General features: G+C 37.9%; 1 protein-coding gene across 1 annotated transcript; it reads right to left on the reverse strand.

Moving 5' to 3' along the window:
- Nucleotides 1-8,447: 8,447 nt before the first annotated feature.
- LOC132555070 (uncharacterized) lies at nucleotides 8,448-18,690 on the reverse strand. The gene is made up of 2 exons (XM_060219411.1): nucleotides 18,619-18,690; nucleotides 8,448-9,467 (listed from the first exon to the last, which is right to left on the reverse strand). Exons 1-2 carry the CDS (start codon nucleotides 18,688-18,690, stop codon nucleotides 8,448-8,450), a joined length of 1,092 nt encoding a protein of 363 aa, XP_060075394.1.
- Nucleotides 18,691-18,990: the final 300 nt, after the last annotated feature.

Raw genomic sequence — 18,990 nt, forward strand, 5'->3', positions numbered from 1 at the left:
TAAATTGCAAATCCGAGTCTAACAATTCTGAAATATTATCCAAGTTGTAGACAAGAAGGCAATATCTAGTTTTTATATCATTAATACAGGTTTTAACCATTTTGAGATACTCCATATCTTGCAAAAGAGAATTGTTGAATTTCCAGAGACCTTTACCTTTCTTAAATTTATTGAACTTTAAACTAATTTTGGGAAAAGAATGATCGGATTTGTAGCCAGGATCTATGGAAGAACTTACAATACTAGTAAGTAAACTTTCTGAAATTAAAAAAAATTTAGCCTAGCCTGCTTAATAGGATTACTCTTTCTCCAAGTATATCTTTTAGAATGTTCATGTTGCTCTCGAAAAATATCTACAAGGCCCTCATTTTCCATGATTTTGCCAATTTTTTCCTTAGATTTAGGATTATTAATGTTTTTATAATTGCTGTCATAATCAATCTCAGGTTTCAAAACTAAGTTAAAACCACCACATAAAATAACATCATTATTTCCAAAATCTTCAATAGCTTCACTTATATTATTAAAAAAATCGGGTCTATCTTGATTAGGGCCATAAACAAAAATAAGGGTTAATCTTGTACCTTCTATTGTTATATCTAAAACTAAAAATTATCTTTCTTTTCCCTATGCACCTTCGATTCGAAATTATTGTTAATAAATATTGCAACACCCCTAGCATTAGATTTATAAGAGCTGAAGTAACAATTAAAGCCCCATTCACTTCGGTAAATATTTTCCTTTTCTTCTGTAAAATGAGTGTCCTGGAGACACAAAACATTATAAGATTTACTTTTCAAGTATAAAAACACATCTTTTCGTTTGGAACGATCCCCTAGACCCTGACAGTTTGAACTTAATATAGTTATGGAATCAGCTGCAAATCGATCGTTGCAAGAGTATTAGTATTACCAGAACTTCTATGAGGTCTGTGCCAGTCCAAGGGAAAGCAGGAATAAAAGAAAGAGGGGCCATAAAACAAGTAAGATAGATAGTAGACATAAAAGTTACCATAAGGTCTGAGTCAGCGACAACTTGCAACTCAGCGCCCTGAAAATTAAAATTTGTCTAGCTCGTGGCATATTTAGAACTTAACCTGTAAGTTATTGCGTCTGCTTCAGTATTCGTTGATTTCAAAACCACGCGGTGAGACTAAATTCCGGTAATTACTGCAAGGCTAAAGTAGTCGATAACCTTATTGCGGGCTACTATTGCGGGCTAGCTTGACTTTACCCTCGTGGACTAAGACCACAATTAATTTCACTATATGTTTCATTGTAACATTAAAATTCATAACTAAGTCCCAAAGTTTCATCTGCAAATTTCCATTTCACCTGGCCAAGATCAACATCTGAGAAGTAAAATGTAAAAATTTCAACCCACCATGTTGGGCATTTTCTGGAGATATACCTCCATGTGTGTCACCAACGTCAATTATATACATCCGGGTCAGGGGTAAAGGTGAAAACAGGACTTTTTACACCGGATCCTGCAGCACAAAATACATGTTCAATATGAATGATTTACACACTGACAGTTAGATTATCATCTCTATAACACATCTACATCAAATTTATAGGCAAAAATCTAATTCAAAGAGGCATATTATTTTTTTCCCTAACATACATACATTTTTTAGGGACTTCATTCGTGGGTACTGAACCCGGAAGTATTTAATTGTGGTCTTAGTCCTATTATGTGGCCGTACGTGTACGGCAAACAGGAAGTGACAATTTAAACCGGAAGTAGAAAGGGATATATAAGCGTCGACATGAATTCCTGAATAAGCAAATCCGGAAATAATCAGAAAGTAAATTACAAGAGGGTATTACTGTAATACAATGTTTCAAAGTTGTGAGGACACTACAGCATAGTATTTCACTTATTTACAAATAAATAAGAATAAGTAAGTAGATAAATACAGGTAAGCTTTCAGAGTCGAAAAAATTATTACAAACCGTGATACGTTAAATAAAACTAAACTCATGTTCAAAGGTGTTATCAAATTGCAAAAATATGTACCGATCAGTATCATGTATATAATATAAACAAATTAAAGGGGAAGAAAAAGAATATAATAGAAAGGCCATGATAAATCTAATCTTTCATCACACGCGATAGTAATTTCTCACCTACCTTAAAATCGAGTCCTCAAATCCCAATAATCAATAGAATAAAACACTTTCACACACAAACTTACTTAAACCATGGTTCCAAGATAATCAAAGCACGCCTCCAGCGACCGGGCTAATATACCAGTAAATGTCTATCACCGGTAGTGCGGCGTAATACAAAAAAATAACAATTACTTCAACACTTAGCACAGTTATCTATGTAGCTCTGGCACTCTTGAAGTTTTTGTCGTCCATCAGGAACTCATCGAATAATGGAGTGTCAAATGAAAGTCTGCGCTTTCTTCCGTCCGTCAAAATCACAAACAATTTCCCGTGTGCACTATATGAGATCGACACCCTAGTTCCTTTCAACTCCCTTCTCTTTTTTATAATCTCGTGCTTCTTAGTCCTGTGAGTAAATTTAACAATAACAGATCTGGCCTTTCCGTTGGAAAACTTTACCAGTCGGTGTGTAATGTCAATATCATTTCCACTTAGACAGACGTTCAGTTTGGAGTTAATAAGTCTCACCACACTGTCCTTGCAATCTTCAACAGTCTCATTCTCTGAAGTATCCGCTAAACCAAAGATTCTGATCGAATTCTTCCGGCCATGTTGCTCGAGATCGTTAAACTTTTTACACAATGCTTTCTCAGACTCTTGGAGATCTGAACACTGAGCTTTGAGAGCTCCGACCGTTTGTCGCAGTCCATCATTTTCCTTTTCCAAATCAAATCCTTATTAGATCTTGTCCTCACAAATAATGTTAATATAGTTCGAAATGCTTCAGTAAGTCCGCCTTTATGTAGTGATCGTTCATTGATATCCTTTGAAATTCAAAACTCAATATTTAAACGTGATGCTTGCAATATAGAAAAATATATATTTGATAGAGCTGATTTTGATGCATGAACAATGAATTGGCAATTAGACTGGGATGAAATATCTGATACTATGACTGCTGAAGATCTTATCTAACAGTTTATCCCCTCCAAAATTACTATTCGACCTAATTTCAAACCATGGATGAATCAAACAATCAAATTAAACATTAGGCAACGAAATCGAATTCACAAAAAGGCTAAAGTAAATTAATGACTACGTCCTAGGGAAAATTACAGACAGACAAGAAACCATGTAATTGATCTAATAAGAAATATAAAAAAGTGTTATTATGAAAACCTTTAATTGTCAAGTCTCTCCCTCCCAATAAATGGTGGAAAATTGCCAGTTCAGTGTTCAAAACCAACAATACATCTTTCTCTTTACCACCATTGTGTGACAATAAATACTATATAAGTCATTCCTTTGCTAAAGCTGAATCTCTAAATAACTATTTCACTTCTATTTCTACTTCTTCCGCTGACCTGGAACCTCTCCCCCTGTTGTTTCTGCTACTCCTTATACTATCGACAATATCATTATTTATTAACAATATGTTAAGATCAGCTTTTTTTACTAAGTGTTAAGAAACCACCGGGGCCTGATAATTTATCTCCGAAAATGATTAAAGTACTTGGTCCTTCTATCTCATTACCTCTCACTATTGTTTTTAATAAAACCCTTGAGACAGGCATTATACCTTCCATTTGGAAATGTTCTAACGTCACTGCTATCTATAAAGGAAAGGGGATAGAAAATGATGTAGCCAATTACAGACCTATATCAGTGACCTCATGTTTCAGTAAGATTATATTTAAATATTTGTTTAACTGTTAACGTGGAACGAGCGTCGGTCAGCTATCCGGGGAATGAACACCGAAAAGATTGATTGCAATGACAAATGTTTATTTACAATGATGACAATAAAGAGATTAAATAAAAAAAACCTATAATAGCCACACGTCACACTCACTAATTCACTCATTCACAAACACAATTATTACAAGTTACAGTCTGTAGCTACACACACAACGACGAATGGGATCCTGGTACAGTTCCGGTGCAAGACGGTCGCTAACCTGCAACCACGCTCAATCCAGAGCCAAGAGGTATAAACACAGCAAGCAGCGCCATGCTTGCTTGAAACGCCCAAATTGGCAAACTCACTGGTGTCCAAGACACGACAGGAAAGCTGGGATGTACACACTAGTGTCCTTGACACGACAGCCATCCCAATAGTAGATATACTGTGACTCAGCCTCCAAGCAAGTCGCTGACCCTGGCCTACGTAACGACCCAACACATGTATTCCATGCTGACCTTGACCCTGGTGAAGAGAACTCATCCGGTCGGTCCTGACACTGGAGTCACAATGAGTTGGCACAGCTGACTGGTCCTGGCTTGATAGCTGAGACTCCTAGTCCGTCATGTGAAGCTACAATAATACATAGTTGAAAATAATGCTGTAGTCACACAGATTCACTCTCACCTGGCATACTAATTAACTAATAATTAATTATCAATAATATAAATATTCATTGATATATTGTAAATATACGTAAATCAATATAATAAAGATAAAGGGATAAGTGTGCGGCTCCAAATGGCTATAAAAACACGACTCAGCACAATTCATAGAAGTTGGCGTCTCACGGCTTCCATACTTTTTTCCCAGTGCGCGTACACACTCCAACTAACGCTATAGCTCTAGCTCAGGGCTTCCATAGAATTTTAAAACGGACAAGAACCCTATATTTATTAAATAATTCTACACACAACAATCTATTATGTTTATGTTATCTAAATACACCAGAAATCAATAGGAAGTATGAAATTATAATGATATAGCAGAAACACACCACAAAACAAGTGTACTACATGTATCAACAATAGTTTCGCATGATTGGAGCGCACCGACACCTCGATTGCTTGACCCGATAGATTTGACGGCATGGATAAAATAATGCCAGAAAAAAAACATATGGAAACGGAAGAAAGAAACATAACTTACCACAGTCTGTCGTCTGTGCCTTGTTCACAATATCGGAAACAGCTATATTTACATATCGGCTACACGAACTCACAAAACTGTGGACCGTAAACAAGTGTCTATTCCGTGCAAAACCGGTCAAGCCCGTGACGTATATCCGCCCAGTGGTGCGGACAATTAAGAGTCCTTACACCGCAAAACAAATTAAAACTTACCATTTATAGACAAACTATACATGCTTACGTGACAGTTTTTCCCTTGCTTTCGAAGAAAGTGGGTACACTTTCTCATACTCACGGAACATGTATTCCTAGAGTCTGCTCAAATAGTCCGCTTCAACGTTGTCGGAACCCTTGATGGCACGAATCCTCAATCTGTATGGCCGTAGGAGTAACGCCCATCTCATAAGTCTGGCATTCGCAGTTTTTGATCTGTGCAAGTAAGTTAATGGGTAATGGTCCGTCTCAAGGAAAAACTCGTAGGCGACAGGCATTTTCTGTCCGTTTTCTTCCTGCAGCAGCACAGCACCCAAGCCAGTATCCGATGCGTCTGTTCGAAGAATGAACTGTTGCTCCAAATTTGGAAGTCTGAGCACCGGTTTAGCTGTTAGCATGTTCTTGAGAGTAGAGAATGCCTTATCGTGCACTTCGCTCCAAAGAACTTTATTTGGACATCCCTTCTTCGTCAGATCAGTCAAGGGGGCGGCAACTGCTGCGAAATTAGGAATGAAACGCCGATAGAATCCGGCCAACCCCAAAAAAGAGCGAACTTGTTTCTTTGTCTCTGGTCTCTCTGCGTTTTTGATGGCCGTCACTTTCGACTCTTCCAATTCCAATTTTCCGTCACCAACAATGTGACCCAAACAAGTCAAACTGGAAAATCCAATCGAGCATTTTGTTGGTCTTGCTGTTAGCACTGCTGCTCGAAGCCTTGCAAAAAGATCGCGAAGTACTTCCATATGTTCTTCCCATGTGTCTGTGTAAATCAATATGTCGTCGATGAAGTTATCGATGTGTTCCATACCAACTAAAAGTTTCCTCATCAGCCTACTAAATGTTGCCGGGGCATTTACTAAGCCAAACGGCATTACATTAAACTGGAAAAGGCCTTGTGGAGTTGAAAAGGCTGTCATCTCTTTTGCGTCTTCCGAGAGCGGCACCTGCCAATAGCCTTTACTGAGATCCAGTTTGGAGAAGTATCTTGCACCCGCTACCCGAGAGAAAATATCATCTGTGTTTGGCATCGGCATCAAATACCGTGACTCGATTTAGTCTCCTGAAATCAATGCAAAAACGATTCGTCCCCTCCTTTTTCTTGACCATTACAACAGGAGCCGAGTATGGGGATGATGATGGCTCGATAACGTCCATATCCAACATCTTCTGCACCTCTTCTTTGATCACCTCCTTGGTAATATAAGGTAAGGGGTATTTTTTCACATGAACGGGAGCATCGGTAGTAGTCCTGATCTCATGTTGGGCGAGATTTGTCCGGCCTGGAAGATCAGTTAGCACATCTGTATAACTGTCCATGAGCTCCTTCACTTCATCTGCTTGTGCATTGTTCAGGCCTCCAGAGATTTCAACATCTTCAACATGTTCCATTCCCCTATCACTAGGAAGGGACTCCAGTCTGCTGGGAAAATCCGCGTCCCCCTGAATCTCCTCACCATCAGCAACAACACTTGCTATAGTATTTGCAAGAATTCTCTCAGTATCTTCCGCAACATTGTCCACTGGCTTCATGTACCTTTTCAACAGGTTAATATGTAGAGTCTTGATTTTTCCGTCCCTGTTCACACGATAGTCGAACGGTCCGACTTTCTCTACAACGTCGTATGGGCCACGCCATTGCATCAGCAACTTGTTAGCTTTTGTCGGCAGAAGCACTAACACTTTGTCGCCTGGTCGTAGCTCCCGTGACTTGGCTCTCCTGTTGAAGTTCCTTCTCTGAACTCGCTTGGCATCCTTCAAGTGATCCATTGCAACTTGGCATGTCTCCTCCATCCGTTCCCTCAAATCCATTACATACTGATAAGTTGTTTTGACGTCGTCATCTGGAATCTCTTTCGTTAGCAGTTCTTTCAGAATCATCATCGGTCCACGTATCGCTCTGCCGTACAATAGTTCAAAGGGTGAAAACCCCAAGCTTTCTTGCGGCACCTCCCTATAAGCGAACAAGAGGGCATTGATGTATCTATCCCAGTCCTTGGGTTTCTCAGCTGCCATTTTCCTTAGCATCTGTTTCAGTGTACCATTGAAACGCTCGACTAACCCGTTGCATTGAGGATGATATGGCGTTGTCGTTAGTTGGCGGATCGACAATAGTCTGCTCACTTCCTTCATTAATCCAGAGGTAAACTGGGCCCCTTGATCGGACAACATCTGAAGATATCAACCAGTGCCTCTGCAACGCGCTCAGTCTTAATGCTTCTAAGTGCTACTGCCTCCGGATATCTAGTCGCGAAATCCACCACTGTCAGTATAAACCGGTTGCCACGGTCTGTTGCAGGTTCGAGAGGACCAACTAAATTCACCGCTATCCTCTTGAAAGGCGTATCGATCAATGGCATACTGCCGAGTGGCGCTTTCGGTACTCGGCCTTTAGGGAAGGTACGTTGGCACACATCACACGAACGACAGAACCGAGTCACATCGCCCTGCAGACCAGGCCAAAAAAAACTCTGCAAGAATCCTGTTAGTCGTTCGTTTTGCTGCCAGATGTCCCGACATAATCGACTCGTGAGCTAGTTTCATTATCATCTGTCGATACTTCGTTGGTACGACTAATTGTCTAAACACCTTTCCAGTTGCAATCCCAGGGCTTCTGAACTCTCGATATATTAATCCCTTGTGGTAAAACAGGGAAGACTTACCCCCATCATCGCGTTCATACGGAACTTCTCCAGGGTACCATCGCTTTGCTGTTCCTCCTTCAACTCCTTCACACTACCTAAACTCGTCATAAACTCCGATACCTGCAACGGTTTCAACGGCTTAGCTTTCCTCTTGACCTCCGCTCTCGTCTGAACCGCATTCAACGAATCAAGCTGCCACTTCTCATCTGGTTGTCCTACCGGAAGGGCATCCTTAACATTTCCAATAATCACATCGTACAAGGGTGACTCTAACAAGAAGGCTTCAGTATCTCCGTTAAAATATGGCGTGTTTATCTGTACATTGGCGATTTGGCATACAAGACGAGAACCATCAGCTAAAATGTAAGTCTTGGTCTTGTCGGTGATATTCTCAGGTTCAACTAAACAACGTCTCACTCCTACCTCATCACAACCCGAATCCCGAAGAACGGTGACAACTTTACCGCCCACACGTCCCAGCACCACCGGCATGGAAGTTGTCTCCTTTGTATTGCAGGCGAAACTCATCTTCGGTATGGTGTTGGCACCACTCGTGTTCCCTTTATCTTCTACCATAGAGGCTGTCTGACCTTCTTTCATCTTGTCAGATTTCTTCTTCCGGCAATCTGAAGCAATATGTCCAACCTTTTTGCAATAGAAAACAAGTCCTCTCCTTGGGCAAGTCGCTTGAACCAATTGTAGATTTCCCAGGTGTAGAACTTGTTGACGGCAAATGTCCTGAAGCTGTTGCCTTATGACTTCCTGCCTTGGTTCCTTTAGAAGATTTCAAGTTTGCCGCTTTCGTTCTTCTTGCCTCTGCATATTGATCGGCCAGTCTGGACATTGCATCAAGGGACACGGGAATCCGTTCCTTCAGGAACAACATCAGATCCTGGTTACATACCTGTAAAAACTGGTCTCTCAAAAACAAGTCTTTCAAGCCTTCATAGGTCTTGTTAGTGTCGGCTAGTTCGACCCATCTCTCCAAGTAGTTTTCAAGGCGAATGGAAAACTGTGAAAATGTTTCACTTCCATCGGGTCTTGATGTTCGGAAGCTTTTCCTGAATCCTTCCCCTGTCATATCAAATCTCCTCAGTAATGCCTTCTTAAGTTCGTCGAAATCCAGAGACTGATGGACTGGTAAACGAGAAAACACCGCTAATGCATTACCCGTCAAAAGAGCGCTAAGGTTAGCTCCCCATCCATCACGTTCCCAATTCTGTACAGTTGCGTACCGTTCGAAGCGCTGGCTGTAAGCATCGATGTTGTCCTTTTCTTCATTGAAAGCAGGTAACTTGGGACCCTTCTTTATTGTATCTCTAGGATTGGTCTCCCTCCGACGTCCCGATTTGTCCAATTCAGATTGATACTCCTGTCCTGCACGAATTAATTCCATTTTGCGTTTATGTTCTTCTTCTGCTCTCCTGTCCGCCCGAGCCTCTCTCTCCTCGTCCATTTGCCTTTGCATCTTTTCCTCTTCCCTTTCTCTTTCACGGTCATCTCTTTCCTTGGCTTGCTGCTCTTGAATGAACAATCGTAGTTGGTCGCCTTCAAGTTGAAGTCGCTTACCTGCTTCCAAAATTGCTGAAAGAGAGGACATTTTCAAAACAACTAAATCACTAGACTGCAAAAGATAACCAACCCATACAATATTCAATACAACCAGGCATAAGAACTTACCGGAAGTCATGCGTCATCCTTGCTCAGGCCAATTAACTCACCTCAGAGTTCCTGTATAGAGTCCCCAAATGCCAACGTTAAGAAGAGAATGAAAGTAAATGAAATTTGGCGGGAATCTGTCAAACAATCTAGACTTTGAAACCAATCAAACAAGATTCTATTCCCGAACAACTAACTTTGGCTAATCCCACCGCTGCCACCAAGTTGTTAACGTGGAACGAGCGTCGGTCAGCGATCCGGGGAATGAACACCGAAAAGATTGATTGCAATGACAAATGTTTATTTACAATGATGACAATAAAGAGATTAAATAAAAAAAACCTATAATACCCACACGTCACACTCACTAATTCACTCATTCACAAACACAATTATTACAAGTTACAGTCTGTAGCTACACACACAACGACGAATGGGATCCTGGTACAGTTCCGGTGCAAGACGGTCGCTAACCTGCAACCACGCTCAATCCAGAGCCAAGAGGTATAAACACAGCAAGCAGTACCATGCTTGCTTGAAACGCCCAAATTGGCAAACTCACTGGTGTCCAAGACACGACAGGAAAGCTGGGATGTACACACTAGTGTCCTTGACACGACAGCCATCCCAATAGTAGATATACTGTGACTCAGCCTCCAAGCAAGTCGCTGACCCTGGCCTACGTAACGACCCAACACATGTATTCCATGCTGACCTTGACCCTGGTGAAGAGAACTCATCCGGTCGGTCCTGACACTGGAGTCACAATGAGTTGGCACAGCTGACTGGTCCTGGCTTGATAGCTGAGACTCCTAGTCCGTCATGTGAAGCTACAATAATACATAGTTGAAAATAATGCTGTAGTCACACAGATTCACTCTCACCTGGCATACTAATTAACTAATAATTAATTATCAATAATATAAATATTCATTAATATATTGTAAATATACGTAAATCAATATAATAAAGATAAAGGGATAAGTGTGCGGCTCCAAATGGCTATAAAAACACGACTCAGCACAATTCATAGAAGTTGGCGTCTCACGGCTTCCATACTTTTTTCCCAGTGCGCGTACACACTCCAACTAACGCTATAGCTCTAGCTCAGGGCTTCCATAGAATTTTAAAACGGACAAGAACCCTATATTTATTAAATAATTCTACACACAACAATCTATTATGTTTATGTTATCTAAATACACCAGAAATCAATAGGAAGTATGAAATTATAATGATATAGCAGAAACACACCACAAAACAAGTGTACTACATGTATCAACAATAGTTTCGCATGATTGGAGCGCACCGACACCTCGATTGCTTGACCCGATAGATTTGACGGCATGGATAAAATAATGCCAGAAAAAAAACATATGGAAACGGAAGAAAGAAACATAACTTACCACAGTCTGTCGTCTGTGCCTTGTTCACAATATCGGAAACAGCTATATTTACATATCGGCTACACGAACTCACAAAACTGTGGACCGTAAACAAGTGTCTATTCCGTGCAAAACCGGTCAAGCCCGTGACGTATATCCGCCCAGTGGTGCGGACAATTAAGAGTCCTTACACCGCAAAACAAATTAAAACTTACCATTTATAGACAAACTATACATGCTTACGTGACATCTTTATTTATCTGAAATTATATCAAAACATCAGTCAGGATTTATGCCTAAGGATTCAACTATTAACCAACTACTTTCCATATATCAGGATATAATTAGTAGCTTAGATAATAATAAAATGTTGAGATTTGTATTTTGTTATATAAACAAGGCATTTGATAGAGTCTGACATGAGGGTTTATTATACAAGCTTGAATCTTATGGAATTAAAGGCGATGTTTTAAGGTGGCTACAAAATTATTTATCTAAGAGAAAACAACGTGTGGTAATTGAAGGCTTTGCCTCAACCTTAAAATCTGTTAATGGGCTCAGTTCTAGGACCTTTTCTCTTTTTACTGTACATAAATGATATTACTGACCGTGTTAATAGCTCTAATAAGTTGTTTGATGATGATACCTCTCTATTTAAAGTTGTCAATGATAATCCAGTTGAAGTAGCTGAGTCTTTTGGAAATGACTTAAATTCTATAAAAGATTGGGCTAAACATTGGGATATTCAGTTTAATCCATCTAAACAGAATCAGTAATATTTACAAGGAAAACCACACCAAACCACCCAGACATTTATTTCAACAATCAACTAGTTACAACCTCTTCCGACCACAAGCATCTTGGTTTAGTATTCAGTAGTAATAGGAAACGGAATAAGCACATAGATTTTATGTATAAAAAATCAAATCAAAAAATGAATATTCTGAGACTTCTAAAAATAAATTAGACAGAAAGTCCCTTTCAATCCTATAAATACTATATTTTTTCCAAATTAAGCCAGTTTTAGAGTATGCTGATGCTGTCTGAGATAACTGTCCAGTCTATGCTAAAACTCTGTTAGAATCTATAAATCTTGAGGCTACAAGGTCCATAACTGGGTTACGCAAAGGTAACTCACATGAAAAACTTTATTCAGAGCTGGATTTGATGTCCTTAGATTACAGAAGGAAAAAACACAAAAAGAAACACCTGAATACTTATTTGATATTATCCAACCATTTTTTTAAAACAATTTTGACGAGTGAAGGGTATCAACTTCGAAATAACAGAATCTTTAAAGAATCTATTTGCCGAACTGTAAGCTATATAGATAGTTTCTTTCAACACATGATATCTGAATTTAATAAATAAGTAATTTAATAACTAATGTTCACCTTGAAAAAACTCTGATTAGGACAAATCCTCCAGCTTGTAAGAATAACATCTTTTTCACAGAAGGAGTACCAAGAAAATTCAATATCATTCTCTATCAGCTAAGGAATTCAGCCAGCTCTCTAAATCATGATCTACATAAAGACCATCTTTAAGATCTACAATCATGATCAATCATGATCAACATAAAGACAATCTTTAAGATCAACATCTTGTGCATGTGGTTCCCCAACTGAAAAAACTCAACTTTTCTTTTTTGACTGCCCTGATTTATTCCCAATATTTCAGTTATCATCTTATAAGAAGGAAACAACTCTGAACAGTTCTTTATCTTGGTCTGAATATCCTTTTTATTTAGAGTAACAGTACTTTGATGTAAGAAAAATGTGCTTGATGTGTACTTGCTCACTCACTGAAGTGGCAAAGGGCTAACTTTCATTTCATGGACAGTCTGGCCCAAACCCCTTTTATATGGGAGAGAAAGTACATGTAATGCAAATTTAATATAATTAATATCATACGACATGGTAAACTGAAAAGCTGGTGGATTGTTAATTATCTTCTTATAATCATAAGATTAAAGTATAAAAAAAATAATAGAGGTGTCTCCCATAATTTAAAATTGATTAGTCTGTCAACATTGAATTTAAGTATATATGTTTATGGTGTATTATGTATTATGTTTATGTCTGACCACCATGTTGTCTTGGGAGAAGACTGATATAGGCTCTAGCCTGCTGTCTAATCATATTGATTATTTTTATCAATAAAATATTCTGAAATGAAATCATTATTAAGTCACCCAACGAAGTCGGATGAAATTATTGTTGTTGTTCCGTTTCCGTGGCTGACATATTTTTTGTCTTCTTACAAGGATGAATTCAGCGAAGAACTTATCATAACAGGTCAGAAAGACTTGAAAAATTCTGCGGGTAGCAGTACACAGTTTCTCGGTGTAGCATGGGTGACATTTTCTTTATTAGGTTACCCTATTATTTAAAGCTTTCAGGTAGCAGTAAACAGTTAATTTGCATTTTTCCTGAAATTATTTGTCATGTTTGAGATATGCAGGTATAGCAGATTGGTTATGAAAAATACATCATTACATGTATATATATTTATAAACTACATAACAATTACATTTACAGTAGAGAGTTGAAATTTGTGTTAAAAAAAAATTCCTCTGATTTCTGACATTTTATTGTCATGGTTACCTACTGAAAAAATGCTAAAAATGCAAAAAATACTGCTAATTCCAACCCAACACTACAACTTTCTAGGAGAAATTTAATTCTAAACACCTATCTTACAATCAACAACACTGTCATGGTAACAAAGTACTTACATTTCAGCAAATTCCAACTCGGAAATTCTTCATAACATGACCACATGTAAACACTATGAAAAATTCACTTCCTGTAAAGCTAGTTTTTGGTGCGTAGACACAGATTCGAGGCTGCCCAAATAGTAATCTCCAACACAAAGCTGAAATATTATCCTGAAAAAATTGAAACCCCACATTGTCCACTTTAACATGACAGGACCAATTTTAGCAAGGATTTTTTTTTTCATTTTTAATTAAAACCTTTATAATGGGGTAATCTAATGAGCAAACAAATCACCCATGGCCACACCGAGAAACTGTGTACTGCTACCTTATACATCACAATTAGTTTTTTTAATTTCATTAAAATCCCTCTGAGTGTCTAGAAAATGATCACACGAACAAAACGATATATCGCTTTACTGTGTATCTCGAATAGCTATCGAGTAATATAGATTTTCCCCGCATGGTGTGTTTTGACCAATTCTGCTCTCAAATTAGGAAGGAAGGGAGGTAATTTGAAAAATTAAAACCTCAATTAGTCTTAAATTTACTTGAATAAAGTTGCAATTGAAACTGAATCAAGTAGTTTGTGCTTCTGTGAATTTAGATAACTGTAAAGCAGATTGATACTACATATATAAAGTTTGATGTTATGACGTCATGGTAACAGCTGGTCATCAGTACTATGACGCCATCAATTGCTAATGATGGCTTCACCAATGCACTGTGATGTCATAGTGAAGGCTAGAAATCCAACAAAAACTTAAAATTAGCATCTGACACATTTCTCGAAAGTAATTAACAGTGATATGACATTAGATATTCTTAAATGTCATGTGTATGACATCACAAACACCTATGATTACTGCCCCCCACCCCACCCCACCCCCTTCTTCAAGTGTAATATTAGAAGCCTTATGACATTGCAATATTGTTCGAAAAATAGTATTTTTTACGGCAGTAACTATGGAAATGTAATTTTATGACAATATTAACATGATTGTATGCCCAATCTATGAGAAATACACAAACATTATTGAGTAAAAAATCATCAAAACAGAGAATTTATCCAAAATTCAAAAACTCATACTTTCCTTCTTAGTTACCATGGATACCACACCTTAAAATATTGGAATTGCCCTATAATCCATTCTAAAGACATTCTAAGGTTGTTACTGACTTATTTTATACCTGTTACCTACTGTAGAACAGTTTTCAAACTGACACCAAGCCTTTTGAAAACAGCTGAAATTCTCACCCACAAGAGCACCCAAATTACCTCCCTTTATGCACCCCTGATGAAATTAAAATAAAATCATTATGAACAAGTTTCAGTGTGTTTTTTATGTATTTATAGCAATTATGGAAAGGATTAAACCTAATCAAACATAGTAAAGCACATTTTAAATAAATAATTTTTTTAATGTGCTATAAGGTAGCAGTAAACAGTTAATTTGCATTTTTCCTGAAATTATTTGTAATGTTTGAGATATACAGGTATAGCAGATTGGTTATGAAAAATACATCATTACATGTATATATATATTTATAAACTACAAAACAATTACATTAACAGTAGAGAGATGAAATTTGTGTAAAAAAAAATTCCTCTGATTTCTGACATTTTATTGTCATGGTTACCTACTGAAAAAATGCTAAAAATGCAAAAAATACTGCTAATTCCAACCCAACACTACAACTTTCTAGGAGAAATTTAATTCTAAACACCTATCTTACAATCAACAACGCTGTTATGGTAACAAAGTACTTACATTTCAGCAAATTCCAACTCGGAAATTCTTCATAACATGACCACATGTAAACACTCTGGGCAGTGTGAACATTTCCTCCATGTATGATATTTATTTACGCATGCGTACTGAAATTATCGCTAGTTAAGCAAATAAGTATTGTGTGGAGAGAGTCTTTCCATACAGACATTTTACTGCATGACAGTGTGTCCGATGAAATTAGCAGAAATGGTAAGATGCTCATCAATATATCTGGTTGTTGCTTTCAACTGGTATGATCCGCAGGTTACTGTTTCTAAATATTCCATATCCAGTACTGGAAACTCTATTGAACATGCACCCAGTTGTTCTCTGAACAGTTTCCACTGTGTCGGTCGACCATGGTAGCTCTCCACAACCCATATGATGTTTAACGTTAAGTAATATAATAAACCCGACACCAGGAATGTTCTGTTATGATTCTAAATTACATTTTCAGTTTTGACACGGTCCTAATGCTATTTTCTCTCGCGCAGATTTTTTAACTATGCTAGTGATAAAGCCTTAATACAGCCAGGCTGTTTTTTGTTTTTACTATTAGATAGTAAACGTCTCGAGTGTCTGTGATATCTGGAAAGGCTTATGACAAACAGCTCGTATGTCACGTCTTCACATTATAAATGACATCTCTTGAAATACGTTGGGTCGATACGATGTTTGTAAGGCCAGGAGTGGTGGGTAACTTTTATTGATCTGGGCAGTGTGCACATTTCCTCCAGGTATGATATTTATTTACGCATGCGTACTGAAATTATCGCTAGTTAAGCGAAGAAGTATTGTGTTGAGAGAGACTTTCCATACAGACATTTTTACTGCATGACAGTGTGTCCGATGAAATTAGCAGAAATGGTAAGTTACTCACATGTTTAACTAATTAAAACGACGATTAAGATATGTCGCGTGTCCTGGTACTTACAGTTAATTACAGCATTGACAAATTACGTCTAAAATATATCTAATCAAAAGCCGAGCTTATTACGAAAGACATCGGTATTGATCAAATGTTTACATACCGACTTATTCACGATGTAATATCTACATCCAAATCATGATAATACGGAGAAACAGTGAAATCTCAGAAAGGTGGGGTCAGCATATATGGGAATTTAACATTAGCATCGGCCCCCACTTGGAATTTCAAAATATGATAACCATAAACAGACATGGGTATCAGAACCTTAAATACGGAAAAGTTAGTCTCGGAATTGATTTCTTATTAAAATGGGAGTTCCTTGACTAACATTTTGGTGGTTGTTAAAGTAGTTGTCACGTAATTCCTTCTAGTGCATTATTATGAGGCAATTCAAATACAATTATGTCATTAATGTGTGCACATTGTACCAACCAACATTTTGATACCTCACATCACACTATTTCAGGAGAAATGTTTCTTTTATGTTGAAAAATGCAGCCAAAATTCATATAAAAAGTCATTACTTTTGAGAAAAGTACTGTTATGGACACTTCAATTTTCATATTTCCGAAACCAGTCTATTTTTCAAACTTGCTTAAAAGTTGGCCACAGATGATGTCTTTCAACAGGAGGATTCTTGGAAAATAAGAATACCGGTGATTTTGTAATTTTACACATTTGCTTAGAAAAACCAAGAAACACTGATTTTTTTTCATTTTCGTTAAATAGTGATAGCTGAATAACCTGAAGTCTGTAGGTCTTGCTATTTGACAAGGCAGTTGTTCATGTCAATTTATTTGGTTAACATTGCTGAACTTGACCTCTGTCCTTATTAGATAGATTATGTACAGTTATAGTGACGAGTTTGCCTTTGTCAGTTCCGATCCATAATTTGTGACACTTTGAGAAGCTAATAAGAGATAGAACAGTTGCAGTTTGCAGCACATTACTTTCCGTTTTAGTATAACAGAACTTGAGTTTTACATGGACTGGGTTAGTTTGATCTTGATGCTAAGCATGGCCGAAGAAATATATAATGCACGCAACATGTGCACACATTCCAACGGTTCCCTTGCCCGCTAGACAGTCGTAGTAGTTATCTTTGACAGGGTCATCTTGATCATTTCTGTCAAACGCAATCCAAACATTGTATTTTGAGTGTGATTTGTGCCTTTAATTGATTTGCCTCGGAGAAGATTTTCACCGTGCTGATAGACCCGTACTTCAAAGTCTCGAGCATGAGTCAGATACTCATCAATATACCTGGTTGTTGCTTTCAACTGGTATGATCTGCAGGCTACTGTTTCTAAATATTCCATATCCAGTACTGGAAACTTTATTGAACATGCACCCAGTTGTTCTCTGAACAGTTTCCACTGTGTCGGTCGACCATGGTAGCTCTCCACAACCCATATGATGTTTAACGTTAAGTAATATAATAAACCCGACACCAGGAATGTTCTGTTATGATTCTAAATTACATTTTCAGTTTTGACACGGTCCTAATGCTATTTTCTCTCGCGCAGATTTTTTAACTATGCTAGTGATAAAGCCTTAATACAGCCAGGCTGTTTTTTGTTTTTACTATTAGATAGTAAACGTCTCGAGTGTCTGTGATATCTGGAAAGGCTTATGACAAACAGCTCGTATGTCACGTCTTCACATTATAAATGACATCTCTTGAAATACGTTGGGTCGATACGATGTTTGTAAGGCCAGGAGTGGTGGGTCAGGGATCTATTGAAAGTTTGAGGAGCAAATGCTATGCCTGTGTTGGTTGGAGTACCAGCAGAAAGGAAATGGCTTAGTTTAAGAAGGCCATTGATAACCTGATTAGCTCTTTCTTGAAGATGAAGAGGTAACGGTTCCCTTGTTTGCAGATCTAGTAACAAAGGATTCAGAAAGTCACCAATTACATGGTCATTGCAAACACGAGCATCAGGGGGACACCATAGAAAATGGGAAAATATCAAGTTTGTCCTGGCACGTTGGGGTATTGTGCATAACCCAGTGCCCTCTTTTCCACATATGGCACATCTTTTATTGCCACCATAAAATAATTTCTCAACAGATATTTGTGGTAGTTGGTTGGATGACATGAAAACAGTGTAAGCATCATCTGCATCATTCGCCAGGTTATCTGGAGTACTCATACCAGAAGGTTAATACAATTCAGACGGCAATGGACTTTGCTTGAGGTACCGCTTTCCACATGATATGCTTTCTTCTGTTATGCTAATGATCTCAGCAGTCAGCGGCTGGTGAAGCCAGTTATACTCGTTATATTCGGGTAAATATACATGTCTTACTTGAGCTCGGGCTCCTTGAGATAAATCTTTCAACATGGTTTTGTAACCACGACCTATGCACACGTCTGACATGATTATTAGTAAACTTGATGAGAGATTTGCAGTAATTTGAATTTAATACAGAATGTCTGACATAAGTATAACTTTGTCTATGTAATTGTCTATAGATACTTAGCAAAAATTGGTATGAATACTTTATAGTAATACGTTTATATGTTTCAGGAAATTAATATACTTCACATTCAGGTGTCAGACAAGGTTATCATTTCTGGCCTCATTTATGAATTTTTAATTAGAATATCTAACGAATTTATATCCATTATTGCTATGTTTAATGATAAACGAAGAAAAGTGGAATGGCGATAACATGTT

The sequence above is a fragment of the Ylistrum balloti genome, unplaced genomic scaffold (genome assembly GCF_031769215.1).
Source record: "Ylistrum balloti isolate Yb309-2 unplaced genomic scaffold, AGI_CSIRO_Ybal_v1 Utg370452, whole genome shotgun sequence".
NCBI classification, from domain to species: domain Eukaryota; kingdom Metazoa; phylum Mollusca; class Bivalvia; order Pectinida; family Pectinidae; genus Ylistrum; species Ylistrum balloti.

What these genes read in the sequence shown, in the direction of transcription:
- LOC132555070 (XM_060219411.1), bottom strand. Translation starts at nt 18,690, where the DNA reads ATGTCAGACGTGTGCATAGGTCGTGGTTACAAAACCATGTTGAAAGAT. An exon ending in CTCAAGGAGCCCGAGCTCAA is followed by an intron (nt 9,468 to 18,618) that starts GTAAGACATGTA and finishes TATCTTTTGCAG; the next exon opens with TCTAGTGATTTAGTTGTTTT.